Below are 14836 nucleotides of genomic sequence, written 5' to 3'. Positions count from 1 at the left end.
GGACGAAAAAATAAATCATTCAAGTATTTTTGGGGGGAATATCTACCACTGCTCCACGGACCATGCTGTCTGATGGTCTAGATCAGTGGTGGCCAACGCATCGCCCGCGGGCCGGATGTGGCCCACAGGGCCATCAGAAAGTGGCCTGCCGAACTTTAGCACTAGTCTAGGTGTGTCTGTGTTATATCAATGTTTTGTTTCCAGTGTTTTCTTGATTGAAAATTTCGTGATTTATAGCATAAATCACAAAATATTCAATCAAGAAAGTTTATTTTGTTGGCTGACCAAAAAAAGGTTGTCCATCACTGGTCTAGATCAAGAAGAGCTACTCTGGTCACTTTCAAGGAAGGGAGACTGGGGGAATGTTTAACCTGAATGTTTTACTAGTACAAAAAAAGGAAGGAGAAATGATACGCTGTGACTTGAGTATGGACAAAGGTCAATGATATGCTTAATCTAAGCATATCAAAAAGAAACAAAAGCCTTTTACATCAAAAAAACAACAAAATAAAACAAATAAACAGACACAAACAGACATTTAATTGAAGAGAAACAAACTGGACAAAGCAAAAAAAACAGGAAGGAATGGACATCTTTACGTGACAAACATGAGAGATATGAAAGGACAGGAGAAATGAGGAGGATCAATTCTGTGAACGTTAGTTCAGCATTCTTACCTCGTATTGGTGTACCACCTGGGTGGATAATATGAATGCAAATAAGATTAGAGAGAAGAAGCATTAGTACGAGAAGAAGGAGGCTAGGGCTTTGGAAGATAAAATCAAATTAGATTTACAGAATAAAGGTCTAGAAAGAAACTGAATTACTGTATTGGTAAACAGGATTATATTAGATAGTATTAGGTTAGTAAAAGCAAGTTGTACCATAACAACAATATCCACTGTAGGTGGCATTGCCTCTGCCAGAGCAGAAATTGACAGTGAAGTCTTAGGAGATTGATCACAAGGGTGAGATACAATAGTGTTTGACAGCCTAAGAACCCTTAGCATATTTAATACTGTTTCAGCAAACATCGGAATCACTGTAGGCCCGGTGGATACAACTACTATAGTTTAGGTTGGATTATGGTAGCTATTCGACTACATCTAAGTGAAGGTTGTGTGTCACGTTTTTTTAGACAGGTGTATCTTATTGCTGATCCGACTCTTTTGTGGAGGTGTGTGCCACTACGAAGAGCTCCAGTGACTACACTAACTGTTAGTAAAATGCATGCCATGCATTTTAATCTGAATATGGAATTAGTGGGGGTGAAGTGCGCTTCAGAACTAAGCACTTACCAAAGGATTCTGGAGATTTAACACGGAAAGAAGAAAGACAGCATAAAAATATTATTATATTCCTTATAATTTGGCACATAGTTTTCAGAATTATAGCTTTAAAACTATATCATCTACTTGACAGGTGAAAATTAATCTTAATTCACATTAACAGAAGGTTAATTTACACAGTACTGCTGACAACAAGCAAAGAGGCAGTTAACAAGACGAGTTAAACATCACAGGACAGGTCAAAGCTGAGAATCCTGGTAACACAGGTGATCAAACATCTCAGTATAGAACGATATACGGTAGTTACTAATGTGAACGCAAACAGCTTTTCTTTTTTTAAAAGCGACTATCAGTTGGGCACTAGCCAATGTTTAGCATGTTACTTAATAGATTTAGGAATCAGGTAAGACTTCGACTCTAGTAGCTGACAGCAAAAGAAGAAACTAGGGGGAAGGCAGGGAAAGAATATTGAAGGTATTCAAGAGGGAGGAGAGGAGTGCATTGGTCAAAGAGCAGCAAACGCTGGTGTCTACATGGGAAGCAGGCTTCTGTAGATCCTGATATATAGTCTGGAAGGTGTCAACGCGCGCACACACACACACTACTGTGGCTAAATGGAAAAAACACTCCAGAAGCAAAAAAACCCATCAACTTTAGTCAGACTCCAAAGTATCCCATTGTACACTAAGGTATGGAAAAAAGCACTGTAAAGCTTTGTCAATGAAAGGGAACAATCTTTGCCAGGTTCAAAACGTAGAGAAGACAGAACAAAATACAGTTTCTTTTCTCGCTCTTTTTTTTATTTGATTTTTAAAATAATAAATAATGTTTTGAAGGTTTGGTTTTAAAAGTTTTTTTTAAAACCATTTGGTTCTCCTTGCACTTCTGAATGAAGCCCAATGTTCGACCAAAAATAAGAGGGAAAAAAAACAAAGAAAAAAAGAGAAAAAAATGGAATCTGTCAAATACTGCCGAAAGCAGTTAAAAAAAATCATCAAAAATACAGTCACAGCAGTGAGCAATATGGAATTAACAGAAGCTGCACACACAGACACTGAAACAGGCTATGACAACATCACAGACATGGACACCACACCAAAATACACATAAAAGAGGATAGGAATATAAAATATTACCTACAAAACAATTCTACCATCTGATAACAGTAACAAGACCCTACCTGACCGTAGCTGTTTGATGCGCCCATTATTGTTGCTTGTGTCTACAGGTAAAAAGTCTTTGAACCAGGTGATTTCTGGATCTGGGTTGCCACTGGCTGCACACAACATGGTGGCTGTGCGCGTTCTCTCCACCACCTTCAGCTGAGGACCCATGTCTATTGTGGGGAAACCCATGGGAAGTTGGTCCTCTGGATGGACGAAGAGAAAATGGGGTGGGGGGGGTGGAGAAACAAAGACACATTGCATTAAAAATTTCTATTTTTAGGTCTATTGCAGCAACATAATCCGGATTGAAATATCAATCAAATACTATGGTTAAAATAGATATATAGAGATGCCAAATGTTCTATCCCTGATTCACACACCCTCTCTCGCTCTCTCTCTCTCTCTGTTTTCTGTTCCCCACTTTCTCTGTTTTGTCTCCTCGCTATCTTTTTATTCTCCTTCTCTCTCCTTCTGTTCTCCTCTTTCTCTCTCTCTCTCTCTTTCTCTCTGCCTGGCATGTCCCCGTTCTCGCCATTGTTTCTGTTCCCCCTGTCTCTTTCACTGTCTGTTCTGTCCCCTCTCTCTCCCTCAATTCTGTTCCCCTCCTCTCTCTTTTCTGTTCCTTCACATTCTCTCTGCCCTCCACCCCCGTCTTTTTCTGTAATTCTATTCCCCCTCTATCTTGGTTACTCTTCTTTCTCTTTCTGTTCTCCCTCTCTCTGTTCTGTCCCCGCTCTCTGTTGTTTTCTGCTCCTATCTTTTTCCCCTTATTTAAATATTAATGCTGATTCCTCTTTATTGTGAGTTCTGCACTGAAGTTTAGCAGCAAGTTATGCAATTATTTTTAAATAACAAAAAGCAGCTTTACTACAGCATGAAGCTCGTACCAGAACGTTTACTAGGATATGAGAACTGGAACAGAGTGGAGATCCTCACACTTTACCCAAAGATAATGGGACATGTGCGGATAATCGAGGCTACACTGTATTAATCGCTCTCTAATGTGTATTCCAGCAGCCAAACCAAGAGCTAAAAGGACCACAATTAATGGCTTCCCATTACAGCGTTATTCAATGTAGCAAGTTAGGCCGACCTCACTTCCTGCTTTACAAATGCGCAGTGATGGAGGAAATTATGTCAATGGCAAACTAATGAACTGCAAGTCGGCCATTTTAGTGCGAAAGGCCGGCACAAGGGAAGAGTTTGTGCTGGTTACGGGCATAAGTGATAAACGTGATCCACACCGCAAAGGCATTATAGCCAAATGTCTCTGGAGTGAAACACATTATAAACAGGGCTGCACCGTACCACCTTCTGGAGTTTGGTGGTCATTGTCTCGAGGCTTTCACCAGCAAACACAAACTTAAAACCACTTAGCTTTCTCATGTGGGAATAACTGTCAAAGATTTGTCGTGTGCCACAAGGAACACGGTCACATGATCTTCACTTTCTCTCCTCGGCAAGTTACCAGAGGATAGAACACTCAAGAGGTCCCCCTTAGCTTCACACACAGATCAGTGTAACATGCCTTGCATGCTAAAGAATGTGACTATTTACAAAGGCTTTTTAAAAGAAGTATAATTAGATTCATGCTCTCCTCCTCCTCGGTACATCTTCTCTTTGTTAATTTTTCATGAGAACCATCACCACTCAACAGATTCAAACCGTTCCAACTATGGCTCGCTTCCAATGGCTCTGAAATTCCTTCACAGAGCTGTCATGCCAGTGGTTTTACAGATCACAGTTAAGGAATTGTCAGATGCCATCTTTTCCCAAGTGTTTCTTCAAATTTCTGTTCATGTTTAATCTATTTTAAAAGTATTTTTCTCTTTGCCTCATCCTCCTCCATCACAAACCCTCCACTATTTTCTGCCCATTTCTCCTAAAGATACTGCCTTTGCCCCCACAACCAGGTGAGCTTTCTTCATGTGTTAGATATCCACACTTTATCAGTAGGTCACTGCAGAGTGTTTAAGATCAAACATCTTGCCTGAATATTGCCACCGTCTTAACTCAGGTGAATGAGATATGCACACACAAGCACACACACACACACACAAACAAAGCTGTGCACTGAGCATCAGCTAATTCAGCACTGAACAGTGATGAACCCCGAGACCTCCCTGCTCTGTATAGCTCAGCCTCACAATGCACAGTGTCTTTACAAACTGAATCACCTGGGGAATTAAAAAAATAGATAAGGTATGTGGTAAGAACCTTTTTTTTTAAATGCTGCTTTGTCTTAGCAGCCTAAAAATACAAAGAGAGCTTGCCAAATCACAAGGTCTAAAATGGGTAAAAATTGTATCCGATGATATGTCAATGATCACCGATAATAATGATCACATTGTTAGCCAACATGGATAGTGAACAAATAGACGGTGGCCGTGCTTTCAACCGCTACACTCCAAGACTCTGAAACTCTCTGCCTCAATCCCTCTACCTTGTCTCCTGATTGCTTGTCCTCAGGTCACACTTGAAGACCTCCCTCTTTGACCGTGCCTATGGTTACCTCCCTTCTCCCCGGCTCAACGTCAGGCTCCGCCACTGTTAAGCACTTGAGACGCTACCCTGTATGAAGGGCGCTATATTTGTGGAGTCCTGTAGCTCAGTGGTTAGAGCACTCGCTTTGCAAGCGAGAGACCTGAGTTCAATTCCAGTCAGGGCGAAACCTTGGGCAAGTTTCCTTACTCCACACGCCTAATAATAATCCCTCCAAAACCCAAAACAATAATAAAATTGGTCATTTTCAATCTACGACTGTTTGTGGGACATTGCTGTGCGCAATTGGCTGCCGCGTTCGCCCACAAATTTACAGTCAATTCACTTTACAGTGTGTTCTGTGAAGCGCTTTGGGACGTCCTTCCGACGTGAAAAGCGCTATATCAAATGCAAGGATTATTATTATTATTATTATATTATTGCAATTGTTGTTGGTGTAGCTTTAAGTTGGAGCGTCAGCCTAGCTTATGTTTCGCCCACAATATGTACAGTCAATTCACTTTACAGTATATTCTGTGAAGCATTTTGAGACCTTATATCACCACTTTGATATAAAGTGTTACGTCAAATGCAAGGATTATTATTATTATGCTAGTTTAAGTCTCGATGTAGGATTTATGAATTAAAACTTGGTTGGGGAGAGAAACATGCCCGAGTTATCAAAAGTTTTCTATTATTGACTGGTCATTTATCAACAATGTGATAATTAATGTCATTGATAATTTACACATCATATTACCACTGACACCCATCAAGATATTCCTAGTGGGGCAGAATGGTTGAATTGGTGGACTTTGTGCCATGCAGTGGGGTGACAGTGTAGAAAATGCCTGTCACATTTCTGTTTGTGGATGGACAGATGCATTCAAATCTAAGTGCTGCATTACCAAGCTCTTCCCAGCAATCTGCCCCTCAGATCTGACTGGTACAATTACTCTTGTATGGAAAACAACCTTAGAATTAAACGTTGTTCAGAAAATGAAATGCAGATTTATAAGGTAAAAAAAATTAGGAAGAAGCATTTCACTCAGACTGTTATTATCTCTTATTATGCAATTGCGAAGCTGTCCGAGCAATCTTATTAGGTTTTGATACTCTTTCATGCTGAATTAGTCATTCATTTATTAACAATTTGAATATGCCATCCAGCTCACTCATTCAACAAAGCCTTTAATGACATGGCACCTGAGTTAAAGGGATTAACATTTTGTTTGGAAACAGCTGCCTCCTCAAATCAGTGACTTCAGTGTTCAACCTCATTCTTTCTCTCCTGCAGTCAATTCCTATGGCGCTTGATGTTGCATGTTACAGTATATTAACATTTGGTGTCAGCCTGCTTTCGATTGGTAGTATCTTTGCCCCTCTGATATAGAAGGTTGTGGTCCAGGCCCCACGTCAGGTCTTTGAACTCAGAATCTATGTTGATCCTTTATGCAGTGCTGGGGGTGTGCTGCATTGGCAGAGTTGCCATCTTTCCGATGAGATTTTAAACCAAGGTTCCATCTGTCTGTTCAGGTGGACGTTAAAGATCCTGTGGTAGTATTTGAAAACAAAAGGGAGTTTCTCTCGGGGTCCTGGTCAGCAATTCCCCAGAGAAAATTGGACACATTTCATGGCTATGTGAAACATTGGGAAGACACAGCAAAGCGCTTCACAGGATTTACTGTAAAATACAGTGAACAACGCAGCCAATTTGGTACAGCAATGCCTCGAATTCAAATCTTGAAAGGCATTTAATAATAATATTGTGGCTAGCAGTGGAAGGGTTAACGCTCACAAGCAGTATGCCGCTGTGCAGATTCCCAGTTCCTGCGGAGCCGAACACAAATATAGCTCTGCGAATGCCTCCCAGAGCGATCGAGCCTCCTTTAAAAATCATTTTCAAAATGTCTTCATTGCAAATTTGCATTAATGAACCGATAATGAAAAAGTCAAGAGACTCTCAATTATTTCAATAATAAAGTGCTGACATCTTAATAGATGTCTATTTTTCTAAAAAAAAACTTCTAACTGATTTGACAGGATCGGCCGACGTGCTGAAATTACATTACACTCGGAAACTGACGTGCTGGACGTGCAACCAGCTCACAGCCTGCAGCAGCTGCAGGGGACCTGGTGACAAGGGTTTGCTTCATTGGAAACGTGTGCTTAAGTTCTTCAGTCATGGTTCCTCAATGGCTCAGTGGGCAAATGCACTATCGTGTGCGTTGCTGAACCCCCTACCCCATCACCAATATAAATGAAAGGGAAACAAGAAGAATGAAGATAAATAATAATAATCATCCTTGCTTTTGATATAGTGCCTTATCAGCTCGTTGAGACGTCTCAAAGCGCTTCACAGCATATATTGTAATGTGGATTGACTCTGTATTTTGTGGGCAAAGTAACTTGGTTTGGTACAGAATTTGGTGTGAACTGTCAATTATTACTATTCACTTTGATCTCTTGTCTCACAAGATTTCCTGCTTAACCTTTTGTTCTTCGCCTACTTCCGACAATGGCATTTCTATAAGAGTCTCTGCCTTCTATTCTTTCTCTCATCCCCTTTGCTTCACTTGTTTTCCTTCGTGCAGCGCTGGTATCTGGCTTTAAAGAGGGCTGACGTGACCAGTTTGGGAGCAAATGACAGGGATGAGATGAAATGAGCTGGCCTTGGCACGCAGTAGGACACATGTGGCCGGCTTTGGTGGGAAACGATTACAAGGGACAAGAGGAATTCTCAAGAAGAAAGACAGATTGGGACAAGCTGGACTAGCGCCAGTAAAAAAAAGTCACTGTGGGGGGGTGGGAGAAATACACAGATTGAGATGGTGCAACAGAACTGGGACAGATGAGAGACAGAGAAAGAATGCTGGAACGAAAGGTAACCTTGAACGGAAAAAAAAAATCTGGAAGATTTTGAGGGAATCGGACAAAAGCACTGAAGCAACATATCGTTCAAATCTAAACCAAAGTCATCTCACATTGCTTGTACTCCCTACCACCGTATTTACTTGAAGGAAAGGCTCAGACAGATTTTCGTGGGTTTGCGGTGAAAAAAAGAACAATACGGCAATTCCAAGGTTCACCATCGATTGTAAGGCACACCATGAATTTGAAGTTTTTAAAAAATATATTAATAATGATGATGATAATAATAATTCTTGCATTTGATATAGTGATCACATCAGGAGGACATCTCAAAGTGCTCCATAGGATTTTGCTGTGAAGTGTGGTGACTGGGTGTTTGTTGGTAAATGCAACAGATACATTTGTCAGAGCAAAGTCACACAAATAGCCATGAAGTGAATGATCAATTTAACCTGAGGGATTGTTGACCAAGACACCGGGAGAAACTCCCCTCTCTATTCAAGTAGTGGCATGAGTTCTTAAATGCCTTCAAGTGAGTTCAAAGTACTGACTGTGGGCTTGAACCCACGATCCTCTAACTCAGAGGCAAGTGTGTTACCAAATGAGCTAAGGTGGCATCTAATTAAGAAATCCACACCTCAAGTTCGAATAAATACAGTAATACTTAGAAAGAATGTTTCTCACCATCAAACCTTTCTTAAGAATTAGCTTGAACTGTTTTTTCTTGTTTTTTTTGTCTAATTCAACAAAGTTTGTTGGGGGAAGCCTATGTGGAACAGACCTGAGAGAGATAATGTTGGCGTCACTCTATAAAGGCCACAGAACCCCCTGTGTTGATCATCTGTATCTCAATCATAACAACTTTCCCCCACGACTATTTCACTCAGTATCTCTAGCACGCCAGCTCCCTCAGATTACTGAACTGCTCATTATTTTTAAAACAAATTAAAAAAACAGATAGGAAATATCAAAAGGATCTTCAAGTTAATCCTAATTCTCTTTAATGAGTCAATCGATAAAAGGACCAGGAAAGGAAAACTTGCTCTTAGAAGAAGGTATTAATTTTTAAACCTACTTTCCTCATCAAGGTTCCCATTTCAAACTCTTCACTGTTTTGTAGTTGAAGAAATGATGAGATGACTTGATCCAGTCAGTGGGTCTCCTTTACTCTCCAGACATTTTTTATACGTTGGCAGATTTTGGAAATCAAAGTAGCTTTTTGTAAATTTCGCCCAACTAGATTCCTATATTCTGTCTGGGTTATAACAGAATGACTGGTGTCTGCCTGTCATCTGTCTCACATCAAGCTAAGTGGTCACCTGTGCAACTATTATTATTATTATTATACCCCAGATAGAATCATCACCTTCAGAAGAGGAATGGAGGTTAACAAAAATGCAATGTCCCCTCCCCAAATGGGAAGCACCAGTCCTAAACAATCCAAACTAAACATATTGGCCTGCGTGAGTAAACTAGACTTTAAGAAAAGTCAGCTACATGGATTTGGGAAGAGGGCAGGTAAATGGGACTGAGAGGATTGCTCTTGAGGGAGCCTGCAAAGACATGACGGCTGAATGGCCATCTTCAGTGCTGTAAATTTCTATGGCAAGTAAGTGGCTATTTTGCAAATTTCACTAACTAGATACCTGTATTCCCACCCAGTATTCTGTCTGGTTCACACCAGAGTGACTGGTGTCTGACTGTCTGCTATGGTTCTAGACATTCGAATAAATGGAAGTGACAGGGAAACCACAAAGAGTAAATTGCTTCCCAAAAGGTTGTCAACCCTCTCATGGGATGAATTAATAGCAAAAATTATCCTTTTTGTTGAGGGCAAATGAGGAGGCAGGAAACAGAGTTTTGAGCCACATGACACAGCCAAGATATTAGAAAATTAAATCCTGATTTTTCTTTTAAATGTTTATGAAAGAGGCATGAGGATTTTAACAATAATAATAATCCTTGCAATTTATAAAGCGCCTTATCACGTCTGAGACGTCTCAAAGAGCTTCACAGAGTATACTGTAAAATGAATTGACTATAATTTGTATAGTCAAATGTGTGGGCGAAATGTGGCCTGCACGCAGCGTAAAAGATAATTTACAGGCAAATTACATGCAAATTATTTTGTCCTGAAAATACCTCAGTTTAAAACATTCCAAAATGAGAGGGACATGCAAGGGTTTGGCTGGTTAAATAACTGTTGCAAGCACAGTTTAAATGTTCAGCTGGCTGAGTGAAAATTGGCAGCCCTAAAAAACCCTAGGGGAGCATTTTCCTTTTTTAAAAATACACGTTAATTGAATTTCTTCCCCGCCACACACACAAGGACCTCCAGCAACTACTGCACTAAACATGCAATAAATAAGTCCTTTGAATTTAGTTACGCTGCTGGATGCTTGAAGTGGGTTAAGTCGCGATTAGTCCTTTACACTGCTTGTAAACCATAGAATTGCAACTGGTGTCTAATAGAACTTTTACAGAAGGACGAAGTTTATGAGTAAATCTAGAAAGGACAACGTCATTGAGAATGTAACAATTTAACATTGTACAGTGTTTTTTTTCTCTGCATTCACTGGCTCCTCAAGTGGACCGAGTTGAAAAAGGGCATCTTTTTGGGGGGTGACCCTATCACCGTCATCCTCGCCCAACTCCACTGGCTTCCCATCATATGCAGGATACAGTTCAAGGTCCTGGTCCTCACCTTCAAAGCCCTCCATGGTCTTGCTCCCCCCTAACTTTGCGACCTCCTAACCTCCTACCATTCTGCCCGCTCCCTCTGCTCAGCGGGCTCCCGCTTGCTTCACGTCCCACGTCCCCCGCCTCGCCTGCCCCAGCATTAACGGGCGAGCCTTAAGCTACTCTGCCCCACCCTCTGGAACTCCATCCCGCAGTCCCTCCGCCTTGCCCCCTCCCTTGCTCCTTCATGACCCATCTTCGACTGTGCTTTCGATCATCCTCCTTCCCCCCACCTTTCACCCTCCTCAATCCCGATCCCCAGCTTGAGTCCGAAAAACTGACTGTCCAGCCCCTTGGGACGTCCTAATGATGTGAAAGGTGCTATACAAATGTAATTTTGTTGTTGTATCATTAGGAATTTGATTTAAGACTGCTTCCAAAATCATACCACATCGGATCCTCACAGCCAGCAGGGCAAAGTGACTTCTATCCTACTGGTAGGAGTCATCCCAGGGTTCCAGATCTGAAAGGTCAGTGGGCACTTCCAATGCTTCCTTACTCTAAATATTCCATATCTTACTCATGCTTTTGGGTTCCTGTATGGACAGAATGAATCCCACTGTCTGCACCCAAGCTTTGAATGGAAACTTGCTGTACAAAATACCCATCAGATGCAGAGCTCTCTCTCTCTCTTGCCACAGTTCCTTTGAGTCTCGATTGTTTTATTCTGGTTTTAATTTTCCACAGTCACATTCCAGCATAGAGCTCAACAGCTGAAATGACAGATGCTGCTGGAGATGTTTTCTTTTCAACTCAGAGACAAATTGAGAGTAATCCCGTGCCACTGCCTTTCTCTCTCTCCAGCTCGGCTCCACTCTTGTTCAGCGCAAAATATCCAATGTGTACGCACAGGGCCGAAGATGCCGTCCTTCGGATGAGATGTTAAACCGAGGTCCAATCTGTGCCTGTTCAGGATGTTAAAGATCTCATGGCGCTACTGACCCTACTTGAAAAGAGAAGGGAGTTTCTCCTGGTGTCTGGTCAATAATCATCCAGATAACATTGGTCACTCACTTCATGTCTACTTTGAGGGATATTGCTGTCTGCAAATTAGCTCTTATGTTTGGCTACAAATACACAGTCATTACCCTTCACAGAATATCCTGTGATGGGTTGAGGCATTTTGACAGTGCGCTAGGGATCTATATCAAATATATCTGTTGGAAAATATAATACCTTTCACTTTGGGAGGACGTCACAAAATGCTTCAAAGGATCTAATGCAAAGTGAGTGAATATGTTTTTTGGGTGAACAGGGCAGCCAATTTGCGCACAGCAATGTTCCACAAACAGCTATAAAGTGAATTAACCAATTTTATTTGGGGGACTGATAAGAAACTTTCTCGAATTTGGAAAGAAAAGCACCTGGATTTTTTAAAATGTTAACATCCCATGCTGAGACAGCAAAACAAGGGTCACTGAGATATACAGGTCTGACCATTTCAAGGGTATAGGTAGGTGATGGTGAGGGGTGCGGGAAATGTTACAGAAGCTACATTGACTCTGTTAATATCTCGAATTTCAAATCAATCATGCCATCAAGAAAGAGAAATGAGAAATTGATATAGCGGTTATTCGTTTACTGGAGCTCTAAAATCAAGCCCTCGGTAAATTACAGCACTCACCAGCCAACCTCCTGCAGCCTGCTATCATTTCCCCAAAGATGAGAAGCTGAAAATATTATGGCTCTCAGTGTGGAAAATGCAGCCACACTTTTCTAAAAAACATCAATTACAAGGTAATTTACTTTGCTGACAGGGTTAAGCACCGCTGCCATTACGTGTACACGAATACAGCTCCAGTATGTTAATACAATAGCAGATGGCAGATGTGAGTTATTGGGCAGTTCCGATCACTTGGGGTTTTCAGATGAGTAGGGAACTGAGATGCCGGGAACAAGCCACCGATCTCACTGACTTCAACAAACCCATTGCCATTTGTTTTCCAGAACATAATGCGGTGAATTGTTTTTTTTATCTCATGAAATGGTGTGCTTGTCAAGGTGTGCAATTGAATCCATTTCTATCTCCTGCATTCAGTGTCAGCCTCAGGCACCCCCAGCTCAGATGTGATCGGAAACAGTGAATCTCCCTCCTTGCTGTCAATGCAACTTTCTCCAGCTCCATATCCCAGCTTGCACTCACTCAACTCTGGTCTGTTGCCCACTCCCCAGCCCCTTCACTCTACCATTTGTGGCCGAATCTTCAGCTGCCATGTCCCTATCTGAAACAACCTTGCCTTGTAATTTCTCTCCCAGCCTTCAAAACCCCTCTCCCCGCAAATAATCTGTATAATTATTGCTCAATGTTCACAACTTCACCAATGGTAAAGTACTTTGAGACGTTCTGTAACGTGAAAGACATGACATAAAACACACATGGTCACTCCCAGTTTTCTTGCCTCCAATCTTAGCAGGATGCCCCTAAGTGCCCAATGATGTCTTTGTTTTTCAAACCAGATGCATTGCTTGATTCCCCAAGTGTGACTCCGATTAATCCCAGTTGCAAATAAGTTTTTGCACTGGTAGCTCAAGTCCACGGGGAACTGGGTTAAAATGGCCTCCATGTAATCTGCATAATATTATAACAGTCAGCACAAGTGGAGACTTTCATCCCAACAGACCAGGCTCAAACCCAGGTCCAGGATGTCCCAAAGGACACCATTCCACCCAGTCTCCCCTAAAATGTTCACGTCACTAATTTTTTGGTTAAAATCATTTGTTCGCATGTTGCGTAAATGGCAATTGTGGTGTGAAGGCAAATTGTGGTGTGAAGGCAAGTGAAGCGAAGCTGCAACGGGCACAGCTAGCAGAGAATGAATCTATTACAAGGTTGTACTATACTCAAAGAAATCAGATGATCCTGTAAATTATAGAGCAAACCTGAAGTGCTTCACAAGGTGCTGAGATAATACTCTCATCTTGTGGTCCTTTGACACGTGAAAATGTGGCAATTAAATTACTGAAAGTATTAAAATCAAAAATACATTCCTGAAGTGATGAAAGATAAAGTACGGATTCCGTCAGGGGAGCTGGAAATTCTTAGCAAAGACGATTATCAGTTCCTGTTTGTCAAATAAAATCCTTACATTTGATGTTCAATTTTCATGCTGAGAGGATGTCTCAAAGCGCTTCACGTGTAAAGTATAATGACTGTGTATTTTGTTGGTGAATAATGAAATAACTCATTCATGTGGTCGACCCACCCCATTTCCTCCAAAGCACAATGCCTGATGGTGGCTACATTTGTTGGATTAAAATACAGAACACTTATATAAGTACATAGATGACTAGGTTCTATGTTTCTCTTTACCGCTCATGAGTCTATGTACTCCAAAGGCATGATCATCATCACCAACTTGCATTTATGTAGTGCACTTGACATGGGATAGCCCAGCAAGAAGAAAGACGTTGTTGCATCATTCAGCAAGGGAAAGACTGCTCAGGGGTGTCCATGCCTGATTACAACAACAACTTGCACTTATGTAGCACCCTCCACGCAGGGTAGCATTTCAGAGTGCTTAACAGTCTGACTCCGAGCCGGGTGGGTGGGGGTAGGGGTTGACCGTAAGCACGGCCAAAGAGACCTGATTACTGGTGTAATCCAAAAGGCACTTGCTAACTACCAGCGATTTTAAGCCTCCAACATCTCAATGATTCAACCTATGTGTGGGTTTACATTCCTAGCGAGAGCGACAGGGCGATGACAAGAAAACAATAATGCTTTTCCAATGTGATCCCAATTAGCAGCAGTGGAAGATGTCTCTTTCTTTAACGCTTACAAAGACGTTTCAAAATCCATGACATAATAATGATGGTGTTGCTCTTTTATGTTTACAGAAAAAAAACCCCAGGAATCAGCTTCAAAAAATGGCACTATGACACTTCCCCACATTCCTGGTGAAAAATATGAGGTTTACTTGCACACGTTAACTGCCTTTAATTTTATTATTATTAACTAATAATTATTCCTTGCATTTCTTATAGTGCCTTTAACATCAGGAGGACATCTCAAAGTGTTTCACTGTACTTGCTGTAAATAACTGATTGAATGGTTTCTGAAATGGCCTGGGAAACCATTCAATCAAGGCAACATGGGATGAGCAATTAATAATAATTCTTGCAATTAACTTAATACATAATTGAGATGTCTCAAAACGTTTCACAGAATATATTGTGAAGTGCACTGACTGTGTACTTTGTGTGCAAAACTCAGCAGCCAATTGAGTACAGCAGTGTCCAACAAACAGTTATGGATTGAATGACCAATTCTTTTAAGGGATTATTATCCCC

At 41.2% G+C, this 14836-nt stretch overlaps 1 protein-coding gene across 1 annotated transcript in view; it reads right to left on the bottom strand.

Moving 5' to 3' along the window:
* The window catches only part of LOC103185469 (protein tyrosine phosphatase receptor type D), a 327531-nt gene that overhangs the window by 108403 nt on the left and 204292 nt on the right, over positions 1–14836 (bottom strand). The window contains exon 5 of the mRNA XM_042332552.1: positions 2460–2658. Coding sequence (XP_042188486.1) covers positions 2460–2658 — 199 coding nt within the window. The remainder of the gene's footprint in view (positions 1–2459; positions 2659–14836) is intronic.

This window comes from Callorhinchus milii, unplaced genomic scaffold, assembly GCF_018977255.1.
Source record: "Callorhinchus milii isolate IMCB2004 unplaced genomic scaffold, IMCB_Cmil_1.0 Scaffold1, whole genome shotgun sequence".
Lineage (NCBI taxonomy): Eukaryota > Metazoa > Chordata > Chondrichthyes > Chimaeriformes > Callorhinchidae > Callorhinchus > Callorhinchus milii.
The sequence above is the reverse complement of the archived record's forward strand: the minus strand, read 5'-3'. Positions and strand labels throughout refer to the sequence as shown.